Genomic DNA, 22,443 nt, shown 5'->3' with positions numbered 1-22,443 from the left:
ACCCTTTTTCATCCCTCCCCCTCGCTCTTCATTTGTTTCTAGTTACCCTACTTTTCTCTGATGACATTTATATTCTTTCTTCCAGATTATTTAAATGTTCTGTACTTTGCTGCAGTCTCTCTCTGCTGTCTAGATTCATGCATTTCCTTCCATTACTTATCCATCATCAACCATCATGTCTTATCTGTTTGTACTCTTATTAGAAAATGGGTTAAGAAGTGTCCTTCCCAAGAAAGAAGTCCAAAATCTTGTCAAGCGAGTTAAATTAATGAACCTGGGCCCAAACCCTGGTAGCAATGGCACAGAGCAGAGAGGTATAACATAAAATTGTGTTAAGTGTAGCAGCACCTAACCAGTTAAAAAATACAAATGATAAAAATACCACAACTAGTTTTTAAAAAAAAGATAAATATTTACTAAGAAAAAAGACAACAAATGACTTTAATCCAATAAGGGGAACTGGTTTAATAGATTTTGTAAAGCTTTAAAGCAAATGCACCATCAAAATTTAAAACACAAATTATTGATTGTGGTTGACTGGGACCTAAGCATCATTTCTGGGTGAACATGTGATGGAGGAGAACTTGATTATCCCAGCGGGTCATCCCAGTCAAAGATTTTACCTTTTGATTTAATCTCTAAAACGATAATCAAAATCCTTGCGTCAAGGTTGCAGTCTGTATCGGGTGAAGTTGTCTAGTAGCTGGAAAACCATTTGGATGAGGTCCAGGTGTACCTATTGGTTCAGGGGGAAGAAGTCAGACCAGGAAAAATTCAAATTTTGTGGCAGACAAAGTCATATACTTGTGCAGATACTTTTCATGGCTTTGCCCTATGAGGATTTCTACCTTCTGGCTTAGGGACTAATTACGAGTTTGGCGGGCTCCAGCACTGCAAAATCTGATGTTGAATTGCCTGCCAGATCAGGACTTTTCTCCTGGTCTGGCATTCAGTTCTCTGGTGTTCCCACAGTGAAATAGGCACTGCAATGGGAACATCAAAATCAGTACCTGCTGTAGTCCATGCTGTGCATGAACTGTGGTGCATGCATACAGGGGGCAGAACATGTGCCCGCCTGTATGCATACCCAGGCCCAGAGTCAACAGGAGGCCCTGTTGGGCCCCCTTTGTTTCCTCCCCTCCACGGTGTTCATGGTGGTGGATCGGCCATGAAAATGGTGGAGAGGAAACTCGTAATATGCTTGGCAGGACTGTGGCAGTCCTGCCAAACATATTGCAGCCTTAAGACCTAGTCGCAATAGGGAAGTTGGAAGACCCCTTCACCCCTGCGGGTTTGGTGGGCCATAGACCACTAGACTCATAATTAGCCCCTCAGTATTTTTTATGGATCTTAAATCCTCCAACAGGGAAATCCTGAAGCTGCTTCTTATAAAGTCCTCTTCTACCTGGGCGCCTTTGCTGTGAGATCCTGCTGATGCCGTAGAAGTCTTGGAAGTTCCAATTTTTCAGATTTTCAGGTGCAGTCTATCCTGGTCCTTTCTAGGGTTTTCAGGATCTCAGGGATGGTACTTTAGGGTCAGCACTCAATACAACAGAGGCCACTGGCTGGGTCCAATCCAGTTCCAGTTGCAACTGGTCATCTGCCTACTCCAGCAAAAAAGGCCTCTTGCAGGTTTTTGTGCAAATTTAGCCTCACTGGAGATCAGCCAAACAACCCTTATAATCCACTTCTCCAGTCTGGGTACAGGTACCCAGACTGGTACAGCCCTTCTGGTCTCCATACAAACAATCCTGTTGTGACAAAAGGGTAAGCCATGCATGCATCAACTGCTCTGCACTTTAAAGTCACGCACTCCATTTTCTTTGAGTCTAAGACACAAAGGATGATCCCACGAAAGGGTGCGTGGAACAGCAGATTTGTGTAAAATTGATTGATTGAAGATTGATTGTAAACTTTGTCAAAAAACAATATGCAAGATTTTTAAAAAAGGTTTCTGCAAGACTTTTTTTCAAAAACTTTCATTAGCGACACATCTTAAACTAAATGGAGATTTTGGTTGTGTTATGCTCTTGCAAAACTATTTTTTATATTAAAATCTTGCCCCTTGAGTTTTTTTTAATTTTGTCAGTGTCATGAACTTCCCAAACATTAAGAAATGTTACCTTAGTTGTCCTGGCATGGTCATAAACAATGTTTCCAACGTTACATATATATTACAAATACATTGCCAGTGTTTGGATTGGGAGATCAGTAACTGTACTGAATACTTAATCAAGGCCACAGGGGGTGTAGAATAAGTTTATTCTGCCAGGAGTGACCCAGTGACTGGTGAAACTGACGTTAATGAATACTGTGAACAAACTATTTCTGTATCTGTTTTGCCCCTATTATCACCCCTTCCTCATTATTTTGATGGAGTGAGTACCACCAGCAGGTAATATCTGACTTTGCATAAACAGGATTATGTCATGTGTCTTTTGCCCGCAGGGCTGATTTGAACCCAATGCTAAAGTAATGGTAAATGTTATTTGCCCTGTTTTGCACCTAATCATAGGTCTGAATGCCTCATTGCTGTCAAAAAACCTTTGAGTAAAAAAAAGGGATACATGTGACTTATAAATATGAATGCAGTATTAGAGAAAACTTGCAAACCGGTATTCATCCTATATAGATCAAATGCTATCAACAATAAAATGCCAGAATCATATTTTGCATATTTTTAATTTGCTGACGTACAAGTGATTTCCACAGGAATCAACCCACCGGAGAGTGCTTGATTTGCAAGTGAATTAACACGGTGTCCATTGCCATGAATTTCTTCTTGGTGGTTTTGCTGCTGATACTCTCTGACCTCAGCCAGGCCGCGGCTCAGGCACAAGGATGTTCCCTCAAGAGCCCAAAAAGGACCGGATATACCCATGATGGAGATGTCCTCATTGGAGCCCTCATTCCCATACACATCAACTGGGAACAGCCTATTTACAATTACACGGAGCCTCTACAACGACCACCATGCCCTGCGTAAGATTTGGACCCTCATTCCATGTCAATGGCTTGTACATGTACATGCATGTGCCACTTGTATCTCACTGCCATCTCTTTGTGATAATATTCGTCTATGCCTTAGTGTGTGAATGTCTGTACATGTGTATATCTCTGCAATGAATAGCAACCTAATTTGTTATTTTGTGCCTTTATTCATCTGTGTTAGTGTCTGACTACATATTTGCTTATGAAAGTTGCTATGATTTTGTAGCCTATCTATTATTCAGTAATACTTTAATGTAATACTTTAAAGTTGTAAATGCACAGATGTGTTCAACTACAAGTGTATGCTTTTGCGACAGCCTATACCTGTGTGCCTCTGCAAACTGCTAAATGCATGTTCTTCAACATCTTTATGTGGTTGTGAACCTCACTGTGCTTTAGAATATTTTTCTCCAAACAACCCTGTACTTTTGTGCGTCTGCCTTCTTGCAGTCTTGATACAGATAGCTTTACACATCTGTCAAAGTCAGTAATAGTAACCAGTACTTTAACCTATATCTAGAGAGTTCTGTTGGTCTGTCTTCTGCACATTAGTGAATGACTTCCTTGCCCATTTGAACTCTTCACCCCTGATTTGTTAGCTTTCCTTCCTATTCAATTGCACTTCTTACCAGGTGTCAGGTGGAGATGAACTCACTGTAGATGGTGACACAGCAAGGGCATGTTGTGCCATTCACTGAATCTCCCAGTGCTGAGTCTCCTCAAAGGGCAGAGCGGCTGGCAGAGTGTGAAAGTGTACTTGTGGCTTGGCGCAACACCTTGTGCATGTGGAGAAGAGACTGTAAAATGATACCTGACTATAGGACTGCATTTCCCAAAAAAATAGACTTTAATAGGGGAGTAAGTCACTGTAATTCATACAGGTGACTGCTATTTAAATGTTTCCAGTACTCAAATACACAAAGCTTGTTCCACTGCAAGTTAATCAAATGCAATATTGCAAACCAATCGAGATCTCGAAAAATGTGATTCTAAAATTCTGTAATGCTTGCAAGTAGTTCTAAAAAATGTGTACCCAGTTAATACAAAAAAGGTAAATAAAGATTATCAAATTGTACTAATTACAAGATTTAACTCATATATTGATTGACACAATTAATCTTGTAGTATCTAAAATCTTCCTCTGGCAGTGACAACCCTGGACTCTGCCAAAACTCTTGACAGGGTCAATTGATTCAAGTTATGGGAAGTATTAGCTCAATGTTGAATCAAACGTATGCCAAGTATCTTTATACATTCATACTACAGTAAAGCAGTAAAACTAGCATCATTAAAGATTCAAACCCAATAGAGGAGATGTCCCTTGGGGAAATTAAAGTATTATTTAATTCGGAACAAATTGTCAAAATATTCTAATGTAAAATATTAAGGAAATCAAATGCCCGAGCCCTCCTAACTCAATTTTAATTAGATTTTGTAAATATTTGAAATTAAATTAAAAGTATTTTCTGAAGTTTAAAAGAAGTTCAAAAGTCATACCTAAATGAAAAAACTATATTCGTTATTATGTAAGAACATGCTTTGAAAGTATAGAAAATAATTAACTATTATGTAATTCTATTTCATACAAATGAATGCTACTGTAATTTTAACATTCAAAAGACGTAATTAAATATCTTAATACAAAATATTAAATATGTTTATTTTTAGGTGTATATATTAATTTAATTTAACATTACTCCCAGAGGGTTTTTATTTTAACTCCCCACCTTCATTAGTTTCTGTGGCAGAGTGTTCCAGTACATGTGGTTAGTCTTTTACTGTGCTTGACTTCCTCCAGCTCTAAGCTGCTACTGATGGTACTTTTTTGGCTGTAGTAACTTTAGAAGTGCAGTTTTGAAATAGTCATAGGCTAACTCTTGTGGGTAGGTGCATGCCCCTTTTTCAGTCCCTCCCACACACACACACACCCCTACCATTTAGTAGTATGTGTTCATCTTTTTACAGGCCCTCCCACTGGTTCCTCCCACATTTATTACTAAGTACTAAACTTACTTGTGTGATGATTTCCCCATAGAAAAGCTAGGGAAGGTGGAGGTGGCAATGTCTAATCATCAAATGTATTTTATAGTAAGTACTAGTACTGTAGTACTACTTAATGTTCAACAAATGCAATTTGTGAACCCAGCCCTTGGTCTGTTGATAAAGAGAAATGGGTGAAGGAGTAAAAAGATGAATAGTTTATGGTATCAAGCAAATCCTTTACAATTGCAATCTTTTCAAACAGCAAGCATTGTATGAATTGGCTTCATAAATCTAAGTTTGCTATACCTACTGGAATAGGTAAGACTTTAAAAGCAGCTTTTATGATCAAGTTTATTAAGGGTTTTATGTGCACAAATATTTAACGTGTGCCCAGTTTCAAGGTTTCCATAGTAAATATGGGGAAATACTGAGACCATTGCCTATCCCACCTAGACCTTGGCATATGGTGTCAAGAGATTTTATAGTTGAAAGACCCAGTAGTCAAAGTTGTATGCTAATTTGAGTGGTTGTGGATCATTTATCAAAAATGGTTCATTTTATATCTTTGTTAGAACTGCCCACTACCAAAGCTTTGGCACAGGTTTCTGCACAAAGGATTGCCTGAATACATGGTGTGACACAGGTTTGGGTAACTGACAGGGGGTATCAATTTACTTTTATATTTTAGTCTTCATTATGTAAGGATTTAGACTTGAAAGTCTGTCCACCAATTATCACCCTCACATAGACAGACATACTGAGAGGTTAAATCAATGTGTTTAACATTATTGAAGATATCTTGCCTTGCAGCAAGATGAAGATTGGAGTAAAACATTGTGTTTAGCACTACTAACATACAATAACATTGAACATTCACCCATTGGAATGTTTTCCATTTGTTGCCTGGCCATCATCATCTTTGGTGCACAAACACTTATGTGAATTAACTGAGGGATGGAGATTGGCACAAAATTCCTTACTAAAACTAGTTATACATTTAACACTGATCATAAACCCTAAAACATTTTCCAATATATAGTGAGAATAAACAGTGTGTTAAACTGTGTTATTCACTGACTGAGGTGTGACATTTCTACATCACCCAAAAAGAACAAGTTATGGACAGAATGCTGGACTATGCAAACATTCAACCCCCAGTCACAAAGTTCTGGGTTTATTCCATCATTTTTGCTCACCACACCACCCCAAGTCGGACCCAGCCATATTAATCTTCACCCTGCTGCTGATGGGAACAGTCTAGCCTGAACTGCCAAGCCAGGTCATCCCCTGACTGTAAACAAGCATCCCGGGACTGCTCTTGGGGTATCAAACCTCATCAGCCAGGCTAGCTTGAATCCAGTGGTGCAGTGAGCATGGAATCCATGTCTGGGCATACCCTTGACACATAGAGTGACAAAAGCAACAAAAGCAAATGATGGACAGAATGCTGAACAATGCACACATTCACCCCAGTTAAAAAGATCTGGATTTAATCCATTTTTTTTGCTCACCTCGCCACACCAGGTCGGACCCAGCCATATGCAAATCAGTCTTCGCAAATCTGTCTTGACCCTGCTCCTGATGGGAACATTCCAGCTCGAACTGCCAAGCAAAGACATCCCTGAACCAGCAAAAGCATCCTGAGACCTATTGTGGGGTATGACCCCTCATAAGCCAGGGTAGTTTGAATCCAGTGATGCAGTACCCACATATGAGCATACCCTTCCCGATTCGGGCGACAAAAGCAAAAAGAACAATGATGGACGGAATGCTGAACAATGCACATTCACCCCAGTCACAAAGATCCAGGTTTAATCTATCATATTTCTACTCACCACGCCGCCCCAGTTCGCACCTGGCCATATGCAAATCAATCCTGACGCTGCCCCGGATTGGAAAGGTCCAGCCTAAACTGCCAAGCCAGGTCCTCTCCGGACTGGAAACAAGCACCATGTGACCTGCCCTGGGGTATCACCCCTCATCAGCCAGGCTAGCTTGAATTCAATGATGTAGTGTGCACAGGACCCATGTCTGGTCATACCCTTCCCACTTAGGGTGACAAAATACAAAATTACAAGTGATGGACGGAATGCTGTACAATATAAACATTCACCCCTAGTCACAAACATCTGGGTCGAATCCATCTGTTTTTGCTCACCATGGCTCCCCGGTTCAGACCCAGCCATATGCAAATCATCTTGACCCTGCTACTAATGGGAACAGTTCAGCCCAAACTGCCAAGCCGGGTCCTCCCTGGACTGGAAACAAGCATCCTGGGACCTGTTTCAGAGTATCACCCCACATCGGCTAGGCTAGTCTGAACCTAGTGGTGCAGTGAGCACAGGACCCACGTCTGGGCATGTCCTTCCCACTTAGGGTGACAAAAGCAAAAAGAACAAGTGATTGAGAGAATGCTGAACAATACAATTAAACCCAGATATGTGACTTGGGGGAATGTTTGATTTGTTTAGCATTCCGTTCATCATCTGTTCCTTTTTCTTATATTTACATTACCCAGCAAAAGCCTACCTAGGGGGGACCTATATGTAATAAAAGGGTGTTTAAGGCTTGGCAAGAGAGTTTAAATGATAAGGCAACATGGCTATTTAAAACTTCATTCAGGCTGCAGTGGCAAGACTGGGATAAGTTTGAAGAGCTGCTTAAGTGGGTGGCACAATCAGTGCTGCAGGTCCACTGGTATTTTGTTAACCCCTCTACAATGGACTTATAAGTCCCTTAAATCTGCCAATTCAGTATAAGCCAATTTAACCATGGTTAGAGGAGAGAGCAGAACAACTTTTGTACTGGTTAGCAGTGGTAAAGCGCACATAGTCTTAAACCCAACAAAAAACAATTCAGCAAAAATCAGAGGAAAAAAGGTGAAAAGAGAGGGCCAGGTCCAACATTGCTCCAAATTCTGTGCCAATTCAGATGAATGCTGTAAATGATCATTACATTAATACAAGTTTACATAAAAACATTGACAGAAAACTATTGCAATATTTAGTAATTTGGAAGGGGTTTTGCCCTAAGGAATAATCACAAGAAACAGCTTCCAATATTCATGCTCCACATTTGTTATGTAATTTTTTTATGAGACATCCCGAATACCCAGAAGTGCTGTTGCAGAGGTAAAGGCTCTTGGAGCAGAGCTCTCAGAAAGCAGAGGTGGAGAGATGGCTTATCATTGGTAGTTACTTTGCAGTTGTGGAATACAATACTTGAAAGCCACGTTTGCCAATACTGTTCAAAGAATTGAGAAGATGGCAGCATTTGGAAAGTGTTGCTGAAGCCAGATAAAATACTTGCATTGTGTGAAAGACCATAAGGTATGATACCTGTGTGTGGGGACACATTTCCCAGGAACCCTTGAACTCTCACAATGTTTGCCAATGGCTAGGCCTATATTGGATTATTGGATATCATTTTTCTAGTGTTTCATTACATCCTTGCTAAGCAATCATGCTATAATAGGGTTGCAGTTAGGGCCTCTTGCTTTATGGATCCTTGATTTGTTTTGGAAGGACAATTACACCCCCTGGAGCTTTTCGAAAATCAATTCTGTTACAGAGAAGTAGTCTAGATCTGAAGTAATTCACAATTACATTGCCCAATAGACAAGTCAGACTTTTAGCTAATTAGATTCACAATGCACATTCATAGGAATCTATAATCAGTTGTCTTGCCAACTGGGATGGAGGTTGATAAGCAGTTTAGTAGTCTGGTATATCTTGTTATATGTGATTTTCAGGGAGGTCAGCTTCATATGAAGAACAGAGAGAGTACATAACAGAGATTTTTTCAAGGTATATAAAGTTTCACTGTACAAGATCAATGCAGAGCCGCCGTTGTGTCACTTCGGTGACACAGCAGCGGCGTAAACCATGCGCCACGTTGCACCTTATTTCCAGCGTGACGCATCTAGGGAGATGCGTCACATTGTAAAGCCCTGCACCACATGCAACCTATGTTAGGTTTCATGTGGGTGTTCCGGAGCAGGGTAGGCGTTCCATCGCAGGAACGCTTCTTAAAAGTGATGCAGTGAAATCTACAAGATTTCACTGAGTCACTTTTACCTCCATGCTGCGTCAAAACACTGCGCCTGCTTGAAGCAGGCATAAGGAGTGGCGCAGCATGTTAGGCATAGGGCGCCCCTGAGCATTGCTGGAGCCGCTTTGCGCTTGCGACACGATTCCAGCAATGCTTCACCCTTACGCCACAGAATGCAGCACACATTGACCTATCCTTGCGCCACAGTGCGCGTATTGTATATGCGTTGCATTTGTGGTGGCGCAGGGAGGAAATTGCGTGTCGCATCTGTTGTGGCACATCCCTGCTGATTTGCAGAGATGTGCCAGAACTCGTAAATCTGCCCCCTACTATTTGCCATTAGTTACCTATCCTGACTAAGTCTGGGTGGTGAACTCCACTCCGCTCGCAGAGGTTGCAGAGTTTTCTGTACTCCACGTTATGCAGAGTTGAGTTTTTTCTCTTGCTCGTGTTTGTCAACATCAAGTTGGTGAAAACGAGTGTGGAAAATACACCTCTCAGCGACCTTTTTCCTAGTTTGCGATCATCAACATCAAGTTGGCGAGCGTGGAAAATCAACCCTCCGACGAGATATCTCAACGCAGGTGGACAGATTTCTCATTGCGAATGTTTCGGTATGCTCACGACCGCTTGCGGTGAGAAACTGTGCATTTGTGTTGAGAAAACTACGGCTCAAGTAAAAATCTACACAAGCAACAGAAAGGAAGCAGCGCCTGCTTGCACTGTGCATGGTGCAGTTCGTGATGATTGCACCGTGCGTACAAGCACCTGGCACTGAATATCACCACAAACGGCATTTATCTAATGTACTCTGCCGCCTGCAGAGCTCTGCATAGCACAGCGTAGGTTTTTTTGCACCTCACGCAGTTCTGCGTAGCGGAACTCCACAAATTCCACCCAGGCCTATTCCTGACCTGCAAACATCCATACCCAGCAGAGTAAAGAGGTAGAGTGAAAATCTCCAGTGTCCATTTCCACACTTCAAATATTTGTCTATTGTGTAATACTGTGTATGGTGAGTAGTGTATGTGATGAGGGTTATTCAATTACTTTGTAGTAAAATAATATTCAATTTTCATTTATATTAGCTTTTAAACATTAAATTAAATGAATATACATATGTTAAAAAGTCAAAATACATTGATTTATAATAACAACATTTACTATGGCGTTCTATTTTAACGCCATGTGTGGTGCTGGAAGTATTCCAGATTTAAGCTGGAGTACCGTCACTATTGTTTTGGTCATTTGTGGGTTAAGGTCCTTTAGAAGTGCAGTTTGTGAATTGGTCTGTGGGTCTAGATGGGGGCATGTTCCCCCTTAACCCACTTCTTACACCTTCCTGAGCTCCTCCCATTTTGTATTAAGAATTTCCTATTTTCCATACACTCCCCTATTCCTCCTACATTTTCTACTAAAATATGTGTGCGGAGTTCTCCGCAGACAGGGCAGAGATCTGACAACATAAAAGTTAGGGGAGATTGAAACCTCTGCTGGTATGTTAGTGAATAGCATTTTATGGTAAGTTAGTACTACTGTAGTACTATAAAACGCGCTACCAAAAGCAGTTTGTGAATAGGCCACTATTTTGCTTATGCATCAAACATGACACAATATAATTTCCATCTTGGAATAGTATTATTATTTTAAACAATGCAAAAATATAGAATTCCAAGATGGTTGCACTATGGTATTGTTCTTGCCAGTCTTCATGCAAAGCAAATTCCTGCATTGGCAAAGTGAAACTGATTGGCTTTGTCACTTCCGAATGGTGTTGCAAATGTTTGTTGCTATGCAGTCCTAAGCTCTGTATTTCATTTTCTTTTAAAAACTACTTGCTTGGCTGTCTCTAAATGTCTGTGTTGCGGTCTGTCTATCAATCGATCGTCTTGTGTTTATCTGAATATCTGTACTTCCATGTCTGTCCAACATCTCTATGCTTCTGCATATTTCTATGCCTCTTTGCTTTTGTTCCCATAAACCTCATTAGGTGCTTGTTTCAACTTGCATATTTGCACCTGTATGTGTGTGCTTTGACAGTTTGTTTGTCTCCATCTTTTGCATCCTTGTCTATATATCTATGTCTTGTTCTGTTTAGGTCAGCATTATTGTGAGCATCCACATCTGTGTGATCATAAACACCCAAGTTCGGTTTTAAGTTTTTCCGCACATCACTGTGTATCTGTGCCACTATCTTTATCTGAGCATGCAAGCCTGTCTAGATAGTAAACCCTGTCCATGACCCTACATCTGTCTTAGTTTATGTGTGGTTCCATGCATGTCTATGCTTGCATGTCTCGCTGAATATCTTTGTGTTTCTGCTTATATATACCTTTATTTCTTTGTGTCAACGTATGGATAGGACCCAGATTTTCCATCATTGCATGTGGCAGAGTATTTTGGTGGTATTGAAATATGCTGTGCAATTCATCCAAACTCGCTGTGAATCCACAGTTATGGTTAAACTGCCTAACGTATATGCCCGAACAGGCTCGCACATTGTACAGAAACAAAGCAGGAACTGCTATTGAGTGCCTAATTTACGGTTGGGTGCAAATGGAAACTAGGGGTGGGCGGAATTTGCGTAATCGTGTTACGCAAATCTCAGCGAAACGGTAAAAATCTCTGTAAACACGCATACATTTTGCGAACACGCAAAATTGCTTGTTTGCGATGCTTTTTTACTGTTCGCAATGGCTGTTTGCGTGCTCGGGGGGAAATATCTTGTGAACACACATTTGAGAACGCGAACAAGCAAAACATTTCGCGAAGTCGCAGAACGCAGAATTTTGGGCAATTTTGCATTGTCCGCGGAATGTGAAATTACCCAAATTCCGCTAATTCCGCGAGCAGAACGTAAATTACTGCCCAGGCCTAATGGAAACCCGGATTTCTGAAAAGTGTCCTAAATCAGAGAACAAATCTCTGGTAGAAATTTCTTCAACACACTGTGTCTATTGAGGAAGATGTTCCACCATTGGAAACATCTCTATATGTATCACTCCCAACCACAAATACATTCCAGAGTCTATTCACAATTCTTTGATATGTGGTGATCAAGCATCTGTTGCACCGCTGCTGCTATTACTGCAAAAGCCATAGTGTGACTCATGCACGTTTGATTCCACATCCCCTTCTCTTCTTTCATAAGTGTGGAATGCCCTCCCTATAATCTAGGAAATATTGCCAAGGAATAAATCCTCCCTAAGAAGCACAAAAGGTCAAACTGAAGTCCCGTGCTCCTGTAATCTTTCCAAGTGCAAAGTACATTGGGGGCCTTTTTGACCTCAGTTCTATCGGTTAAATGCTTTGGCTTTGAAAGGTAAGCACTTCAGGTGCTATGTTTGCAATTTCAGAATTTATGGAGGGACGTCATTCCTTGTCATTAAATTGTAAAACTCTGCTCTGTGGAACAAGGAGCTGCCATCCCTAAGCATCAAGTCTGAAAACGAAACCTTTTTGAGTGATCTGCTAGAAACTAGGCCTTCGCGGTAAATTCCATTCCGCTCACGGAATTTGCAGAAGTTGGGTAATTTTGCGTTCCGCAGAGAACGCGATATTGCCAAAAATTCTGCGTTCCGCGGCTTTGTGGAATTTTTTGCTTCTTCGCGTTCTCAAAATGCATGTTTGCGAGATGTTTCTCTCCGAGCACGCAAACAGTGATCGCAAACAGGAAAAAAGCATTGCGAACAAGCAATTACGCACGTTCGCGAAATTTCTTCGTGTTCGCAGAGATATTTATTGTTTCACAGAAATTTGCGTAGCGCGACTATGCAAATTCCTCCCACCCCTACTAGAAACCTTTGTCAATTCTGGGTTTGGGGATCCTACTAGAGAAGTTGAGTTAGGAGATTAAGCATATGGGAATAAATGTCATGGAAGAGCACCTAGAAGAGGGAATTAGTAGTAATGTGGTGGGATATGAATATATGACAGTATACAATTTCACACAGTTCACCCCAAGATATAGTAAAATATCCAATGAAATTGGCTTTAGGTGCTAACTTTTAAATATGATATCTAGGGTTCTATAATCAGATCAGCCTTTCAAAAGCTTGACCTGCCGTGACTGTTTTGCCTGGAGAATGAATGGTTCTGAGACCTCAATAGTGGAGTCCGGTTCTTGAATTTAGTTGACCCCTTTGCGCGGCACTATTCTTGTGTTCTGATTAATATTTAACATTGAAGCAGGTCCTTGGACTTAGAAGACTGAACTGGTATGAGGGCATCACACCGAGTGCTGACCTAGCTTTGTCTCATAACTGAGGATGAAGTTTAACATGTACTTTGAAAGATTTCTCCTTCGAACCTCTAGAGAGTGTATGTGGCTGCCACTGAGAGACAGCTAGATCATCTGTTGGCCAATTGATGTATAACACCCTGACAACATATTTTATATTCCTCGGGTACCTCAAATTGAACCAAGGCATTAGGACATTGAAGGTTCCTAGGCAAGACCCCAGAGGATTTCCCAAAACCATGTCTAATAATTCCGCTTTGTGAGTCTCTCCATTTCAAGGAAAACGGCCTCTAGGAAAACAGCAGATCTCAAGAGGCCTGTGAAAGAACAGTTTCTTTAGTTTACTTATCAATTGTTTCCAATATGTTTCAGAGTTCCTATTAGACCAAATGCCCCAATTGTATGTGCTTTCAAAACGAATCTTAAGCATTCCAATTGAAAAAGAAACATAATTGCTAAATGTGCTTTCAACTCAAAAATATTGAGCTTGTGCCATTGGACTAATATATAATTTGACAGACAGGGATACTGCCACTAGATTTAGGTTAAAACATTTTAGTTTAGATTAATTTAGGCTTTGAGCCCAGGACATACAGTCCTCATATCCAGTCCCCTCAAGCTGAAAAAAGGCAGCAAACATGTTTTGGGAAACCACTATCTTCCCTTTTAGCACTATAGAGCGACATCCCACAAGTTGAAAGGAAGAAAGGACTGAGAATGTACAAGTATATACTTTAACTAAAAACATTTAGAAAATGTACAACTATCGATTGTATTCCTTCTGGGTTATCTTCAACCCTCATTTAAAAAAATCCACCCTCATTTGGAATTTCTTCCACTCAACCTAGTCTCCAGCTCATCTGATTTGGGACAAGGTCAATGTTTCCTTATCTGGTTCCATCATGCAATACTTATCTTTCAATGATTTCTTTTCTCTCTCTTCAGGTTCAGTGTGTTGTCCTATGGTTGGGTTCAAGCCCTCATTTTTGCCTTATCGGAAATCAATGCAGACCAGAGCATTCTGCCAAATGTCACGCTGGGGTTTTTGGTCTATGACACATGCCTGATGCTTGAGCACTCTCTCCAGAGCACTCTGCAGATGCTGACAGGGCAGGAGACAACAGTTGTGAACTACCAGTGCGGACGTGGGCCAGCAGTGTCCGCCATCTTGGGAGAAGTAATATCCACTTACTCCATAGCAGTGGCAAGACTTCTGGGTCTCTATAGACATCCTCAGGTATTTATTTAACAATTTCAATTTTTTTTTATTTCAATATTACATATTACTATGCTAACCAGTTCGGTATATCATAACTGAAGCAGGTCCATATGCCAGCAAGCAGACACCAACCAAATATAGATCCACTTTCAAAGTTGAAGTAACACAGATAATGTAAGAAAAATAAAAACAAACAATAAATGCTGTAATGTTGTTCAAGAATTGAACTTCCTCACTTAAAAAGGAAGGACCTTTTGAATAAACATATTAACATTTGAACTCACTCCATCCAAGTCAAGTAATTTCTGCCTAAGCAATTCCTGCTTCTTGGTCCTAAACATAGTACACAAATGAAAAACTTGTAGGACATACTACAATTTAAAGTTCAGCTCTTCTTAACTAACAAAGAAGTAAACTACTTAGAAATGATAGCCAAAACTATACTATAAGTTATATGTTAGCCTACCAAAGTCCCTTGAAACCACACCAAAATCTAAACCAACACGCCAAAACATTTTTATTAAAATAGAATAATAATTACATCAATGAAACAATTATGTTGCATTGCAATGTTAATAAACACTGAAATTATATATATATAATATTTTAAAAAATCACAATCACCAACCAAAAACTGAAAAACAAATTCAATCATCACATAAAAAAGATAAAACACATAATCTAAACAATATCAAACAGTATTCACATTAAATTCACATAAAGAATACATTGTCAGATTTCCCACCCAAAATAAATGAGAAAAATCAAACTTATTATTCTGTAGCTACAGATCCTACTCCATCTTAGAGGTCGATTCCGTTGTCGGACGGACCTGAGTCCGTCCGACATCGGCCAGGAGCTGTAACCGACCGACCTGCTGTCATCGGTTACAGCCCTGCTAGTACGATGCGACCAAACAGGGTTCGGTCGCATTAGTATACTTAACAGTACAAGCATGCATTTCAAGTGGAATGAATGGCTGCATCGTGGAAAGCAGGGGTGCAGTTCATCCCTGCACCCCTTGGCCGGCACCCCAAGGTGCCTGCTACCAGGTGCAGAGATCGACAGAGGGGCACCACAGGTGCCCCCAGGCCACCATTTGGTGGCCTCACACCCATGGGGGCACTGCTGGGGGCCCCCCAGAGCCAGTTTTCCACTTCCTTTTCATGCCTCAGAAACCAGCACGAAAAGGCAGTGGAAAACTGCCATCGTACTCCCTCGGTCGCAAAGAGGCGGCCGGGGGAGTATTGGAGGATTTCTGGATGGCTGACTGGCTCTCCGAGCCTGTCGTCTGCAATTCGGAAATCCGAGTCCGATTCCTTTCCGTCCGAGCCTATCAGAATGGCTCGGTTGGAAAGGAATCCGGGCCACACATTCCAGTTCGGTTGGAAGGGCTCCGACCATCGTTCGGAGCCCTTCCGACTGAATTCGGAACTGGCCCCTAATGTGAAACATTAGTTAACCACAAAAAGCAAGCAAGAAATTTTAAAATATAAGGAATCCAATTGAACTCCCATGAAGCAATGCAAATCATCTAGTTTCCATAAAAACCCAACAAAAGTGTTCTAAAAAATGGAACGCTGCAAGAAACCTGAAAAATAGGAAATCTAAGTAAGGCAAGGGATGGAGGCGTTTCTGCTGTGCCTCTTCAAATCTGCCTTTCTGTCGATCTTTTCATAGAAGTGGCCCTATAAAGGACTGCCCGCCATTTTTACCCATTGGGCATTGTGACTGGGGGCACATGTTGTGCCTCCATGCCTGCACTGTTGTGCGTGCAGTGTGTGCCATGCATGACATGGTGCACGGTAACAGTGCACGTATGACAGTGCAGGCTCTGCAATACGTTGGCATTGACTTTACACTCACTCTGTGAGCTGAAGCATGCCACTAGACAGCCACTGGCACACTGCCGGCCCGGCTGTCTTCTCATAATGCAGCAGTCAGGAAGCCACAGGGTTGGCAGGGTACTCCTTACCGATGTAATGGCGGTCCGTCAGTTGGACTACCTATCTAGTAATTGGCGCATTAGTCATCAAAATATAACTGACATCACATAATTTAGCATAGCATATTCAAACATTACTAAAACAATGCACAAAAATGCAAAACAACAAACTAGTATGAAACACTTACTGAAAAACATCTAAGTAAAACAAACAGCCAGAACCAACACATTCACCAGGTTTAAACCCTTGCATGCGTCGGATGGCTCCCGGCCGTCGGACGTCACAGTGGATGGGTACCCGCCCACTCATCATTTCGCCAGCACAACGGCGGAATTTGCGCCACGGTCAAGGGGTTAAACCTCCTCCTAAATCACCTTTGCATTCAAAACCCTTAATAAATCCTTAAAAAAGGACTTACCTGTTCTGAAGAACAGCAACACCTTACCGTGACCTTGTGCCAGGTTCCAGGAAGATAGACTCAAAAATAACACAAATAGATTGTAAAATAGGAGGAAATGGTCTAAAAAATGTCTGCTAAATGAAAAAAAAGACTATCTCCCTAAAGACATGTATGGAAAATATTGTAAAAATGTTTAATAAATGTAAAAAAATGTTTTTTAAAAATCTGAACAATATAATCATATCAAACAATGTTATAAAAATGGATGCTAAACTTGTAAATTATAAATTAAATATTAGTATAATATATACTAATAAAATATGTTGATATAATGTTAAAAATATGTTTATAAAAAAAGTTAAGACGTTAACAAATTGGTAACAATGAAAAATAACAGCTGGAAATATACAACATAGAAATGTATATAAAATGTGATTGACTTTTTTATTAATAAAAACTAAAACAATTATGTATGAACTTGACTTAATATTTTTACATAAAGTAGATATGTTTCAAAATGCAAAACTATAGAATAAATACAAATTGAAAATAAGCTCTTTATTAAACTAAATGTGTGACATTTACTATACCCACTCTAATCTAAAACAATTTAGGGGAAGGTGTTGGGCACTAAACGGGTAACATCTACTATTCCCACTCTAAGCTAAACTAATTTGGGGCTGGTATTAGACACTAAACTCATGACATTTATTACTCCCACTCCAACCTTAACAAATTTGGGGGAAGATGTTGGACAATAATGGGGAGACATTTAGTATGCCTATTCCAATCTAAGTCAACTCGGGGATGGTGAGGAACACTAAAGGGGTGACATCTACTATTCCCACTCCAATTTAGGGCTCTTTTGAAAAGGTGTTGAACCCAATGAGGTGAAATTTACAATACCCACTTCAAATGTGAAATTTTGCAAAAGGTAATACAAATTAAACATTTTAAATTAAGCATGGGCTGAAAATTCGTTCCGCTCACGGAATTTGCGGATTTTCCGCGATTTCGCAATCCGCGAATCTCGCGAAATCGCGGTAAAATCCGTGAATCAGAGGGGACGAATTTTCAGCCAAGCACTTACAACGTTACAGCAGCAGGTGCAAAAGTTGAAGCAAATTTTTTGTAACCTTTTACAAAAGGGTTACAAAGAAATTAACTTCAACTTGGGCACCTGCTGCTGTAAGCCTGTAAGTGCTTCCTGGCGCCTCGTTGCCTACTTGCAACTATTCTCTGACCCTGCTCTGACCCTTGAAGCAGGGTCAGAGAATAGTTACAAGTAGGCAATGAGGCGCCTGTCACGAAAATTAAACCTCAACAGGAAGCACTGACAGATATAAAAACAAGCATTTGCAATGCAATAGGTCTCGAATTAGGAAAGTTTGAGCTATTGGTCTTGTAAATGACAATTTTTTTTATTTATGTGTTGGTTTTGAAAATAGCTAAATTAATAGCTTTGTCATTTACAATGCCAATAGTCATAACTTTCGCAAATGTGACACTTATAGCATTTGTAATGCAACATGTTTTGTATTTACGTGACTTAGCTGTATTGATATTACAAATTACAATGGCTTTTAATTATTTTAAATAATTAATACTTAAATAAAAGTGATTTTAATTTATAATGGCAATAGCTTAAACTTTTGTAAATAACTTTTGTGAAGATTATGTTCAGTGCATTTTATTGTGACGAAAATCCAAGAACAGAAGTGAAATATTAACATCTTTTTGTGACATTTGTAATAAAGTTTGATACATTGAGAGAACATATTTGAACCAGTTGTTGAATGGTTGCGCAGATTGGTGCTGGGGTGGCGCTGAGTGGTGCTGTGGTGGTGCTGAGTGGTGCTGTGGTGATGCTGTGGTGCTGTGGTGGTGCTGAGTGATACTGGGATGATGCTGAGTGATGCTGGGATGGTGCTGAGTGATGCTGGGGGGGGTGCTGAGTGGTGCTGTGGTGGTGCTGAGTGATGCTGTTGTGGTGCTGAGTGATGCTGTGGTAGTGCTGAGTGGTGCTGTGGTGGTGCTGAGTGATAATGTGGTGGCGCTGAGTGATGCTGTGGTGGTGCTGAGTGATGTTGTGGTGGCGGTGAGTGGTGCTGTGGTGGTGCTGAGTGATGCTGTGGTGGTGCTGAGTGGTGCTGTGGTGGTGCTGAGTGATGCTGTGGTGGTGCTGAGTGATGCTGTGGTGGTGCTGAGTGATAATGTGGTGGCGCTGAGTGATGCTGTGGTGGTGCTGAGTGATGTTGTGGTGGCGGTGAGTGGTGCTGTGGTGGTGCTGAGTGATGCTGTGGTGGTGCTGAGTGGTGCTGTGGTGGTGCTGAGTGATGCTGTGGTGGTGCTGAGTGATGCTGTGGTGGTGCTGAGTGGTGCTGTGGTGGCGCTGAGTGATGCTGTGGTGGTGCTGAGTAATGCTGGGGGGGGTGCTGAGTGGTGCTGTGGTGGTGCTGAGTGATGCTGTTGTGGTGCTGAGTGATGCTGTGGTAGTGCTGAGTGGTGCTGTGGTGGTGCTGAGTGATAATGTGGTGGCGCTGAGTGATGCTGTGGTGGTGCTGAGTGGTGCTGTGGTGGTGCTGAGTGATGCTGTGGTGGTGCTGAGTGATGCTGTGGTGGTGCTGAGTGGTGCTGTGGTGGTGCTGAGTCATAATGTGGTGGTGCTGAGTGATGCTGTGGTGGTGCTGAGTGATGCTGTGGTCGCACTGAGTGGTGCTGTGGTGGTGCTGTGGTGGTGCTGAGTGATGCTGTGGTCGCACTGAGTGGTGCTGTGGTGGTGCTGAGTGATACTGGGATGATGCTGAGTGATGCTGGGATGGTGCTGAGTGATGCTGGGGGGGGTGCTGAGTGGTGCTGTGGTGGTGCTGAGTGATGCTGTTGTGGTGCTGAGTGATGCTGTGGTAGTGCTGAGTGGTGCTGTGGTGGTGCTGAGTGATAATGTGGTGGCGCTGAGTGATGCTGTGGTGGTGCTGAGTGATGTTGTGGTGGCGGTGAGTGGTGCTGTGGTGGTGCTGAGTGATGCTGTGGTGGTGCTGAGTGGTGCTGTGGTGGTGCTGAGTGATGCTGTGGTGGTGCTGAGTGATGCTGTGGTGGTGCTGAGTGGTGCTGTGGTGGTGCTGAGTCATAATGTGGTGGTGCTGAGTGATGCTGTGGTGGTGCTGAGTGATGCTGTGGTCGCACTGAGTGGTGCTGTGGTGGTGCTGTGGTGGTGCTGAGTGATGCTGTGGTCGCACTGAGTGGTGCTGTGGTGGTGCTGAGTGGTGCTGTGGTGGTGCTGAGTGATGCTGTGGTGGTGCTGAGTGATGCTGTGGTGGTGCTGAGTGGTGCTGTGGTGGTGCTGAGTGATGATGTGGTGGTGCTGAGTGATAACGTGATGGTGCTGAGTGATGCTGGGGTAGCGCTGAGTGATGATGTGGTGATGCAGAGGGCAGAAAGGCACAAAAAGCAGCCTCCCAAAGGTCAGAAGGGCAGAAAAACAAGGAAAAAACGAGTCTAACAGAGGGCAGAAGGGCACAAAAAACGAGTCTAACGGGGCAGAAAGGCACAAAAACTAGTCTAACAGAGGGCAGAAGTGCACAAAAAACAAGTCTAACAGAGGGCAAAAGGGCACAAAAACAAGGGAATAACAGAGGGCAGAAGGGCACAAAAAACGAGTCCAACAGAGGGCAGAAGGGCAGAAAAACAAGGGAAAAATGAGTCTAACGGAGGGCACAAGGGCACAAAAAACGAGTCCAACGGGGGGCAGAAGGGCAGAAAAACAAGGGAAAAACGAGTCTAACAGAGGGCAGAAGGGCAGAAAAACAAGGGAAAAACGAGTCTAACAGAGGGCAGAAAGGCACAAAAAACGAGTCTAACAGGGTGCAGAATGAATCCCGCCCTGCGTGTTTGTCCACGAAGATGCCACCTTTTTGTGCAATACCTCTACTCAACTGGAGTACTTTCTATTGTCTAATCAGTAAGTGCTCCCTCGTTGGCTAAATGTATAGGGGCAGATTTACAATAACTGGCGCTCCGCCACCCATGGTATGCCGCATTTACAATGCGGCGCACCATGTGGCAAAAACGGCACAGATGCGTCACGCATCTGTGCCGTAAAAGCAGCGCATTGCTGGAGCTGCGTCACGCTTGCGACGCAGCTCCAGCAATGCTCTGGGAGTAAGCATGGGCGGATTTTGCGAATTGGCAATCCGCAAAATTGCGTATTTACGGATTCGCAATCCGCAAAATCCGCGAACTCTCGCGAATGTGCGGATTTTTTTTTGTGTTCGCAAGGATTTCTGCCAGTTCGCGAGGATTTTGTACCAGTTCGCAAACGCGAACTTACTTTTCGGGTAGCAACGGTCGCGAACATGTTGTTTCTACATCTGGTTCATCACAGCACCCTCTGTTTCACCACTGCCACCCTCTGTTTCACCACTGCCACCCTCTGGCTCACCCATGCCACCCTCTGGCTCACCCATGCCACCCTGTAGTTCATCACTGTAGATTATGGGTGGAAAAGCACACCTGCCCTGCCTCAACTGACATAAATGAATTAGGGGCTGATTAATGTGTTTCTGAATTTGAACTTCCTGGCTGGAACCTGCTTCCTTATCTGTAATTGCTTTTTCTGAGCCTGCTGTGAGGGTCAGAGCAGGGTCATAGAATAGTTGCAAGTAGGCAACTGAACTCTGAAGGGGCCCCTCAGGAAGCACTACAGGGAATGGTTACTAATGATAAGATTGAACTTTTGCACCTGCTGAGTGCTTTCAGTTTTGCAAAAATCCAAATATCCAGCAGCATCCACAAAAAGTAATCCTTCCAGGCACTACAGGGAATGGTTACTAATGATAAGATTGAACTTTTGCACCTGCTGAATGCTTCCAGGTCAAGATCCAAATCAAAGTGACCAGCACATGAAGAAAGCACTGAGAGGAGCCTGCTGAACAGGAACAGGAAGTTGGAGACTGTGGGGCACTTCCCTCCTCCCACCCCCCCCCCAAAATGGACTCCTTGCAAAAAAAAGTGCAGGCAAATGTCAACATGAGGAGTTATTCTGATAAAAATCATAATTTTCAAGGTTTATGCTGCCTGCTGGTGGATTTCTTGTGCGAAATTGCAAATTTTGCAATCTCGCAATTGCGAGATTGTCGCTGCCCGCCGCATCTACGTTTTCGCAAGTGTTTACTCCCGCGAAATTGTATAGTATTCTAGTTGGCAAGTGCGACCAAGCAAAAAAATCCGCTTCGCACGGATTTACGAATTTTCGGTAAGTTCGCGAGAGTTCGCGGATTGCGAATTTACCGAAAATCCGCAAAATCCGCGAGCGGAACGGATTTTACGCCCATGCTTATCTGGGAGGCCCTATCTCCCCAATGCTGCATCAAGCCTTGTGCCAGCTTCAAGCACGCGCAGGGTTTTGACGCATCATTAGCCTAAAAGCAACTGAGTGAAATCTTGTAGATTTCACTTTGCCACTTTTAGAAGGCGTTCCTGCGCAGGAACGCCCTCCCCTGCGCCGGAACGCCTCCTGATGGCGCAGGGCTTTACAACGTGATGCATCTCTCAGATGCGTCACGTTGTTAATACCCAGCACCATGGCGCATCTTTTGTGCTGCTGCTGCATCACAAA

The 22,443-nt window shown here is 42.4% G+C and overlaps 1 protein-coding gene across 1 annotated transcript in view; it reads left to right on the top strand.

Moving 5' to 3' along the window:
- LOC144797947 (extracellular calcium-sensing receptor-like) overlaps positions 1-22,443 on the top strand; it is a 164,199-nt gene that overhangs the window by 6,688 nt on the left and 135,068 nt on the right. The window contains exon 2 of the mRNA XM_078668750.1: positions 14,210-14,501. Coding sequence (XP_078524876.1) covers positions 14,210-14,501 — 292 coding nt within the window. The remainder of the gene's footprint in view (positions 1-14,209; positions 14,502-22,443) is intronic.

Source organism: Lissotriton helveticus, chromosome 12 (genome assembly GCF_964261635.1).
Source record: "Lissotriton helveticus chromosome 12, aLisHel1.1, whole genome shotgun sequence".
In the NCBI taxonomy this organism is placed as follows: domain Eukaryota; kingdom Metazoa; phylum Chordata; class Amphibia; order Caudata; family Salamandridae; genus Lissotriton; species Lissotriton helveticus.
Note: the sequence above shows the minus strand (reverse complement) of the source record. Positions and strands in the feature narration are given on the sequence as shown.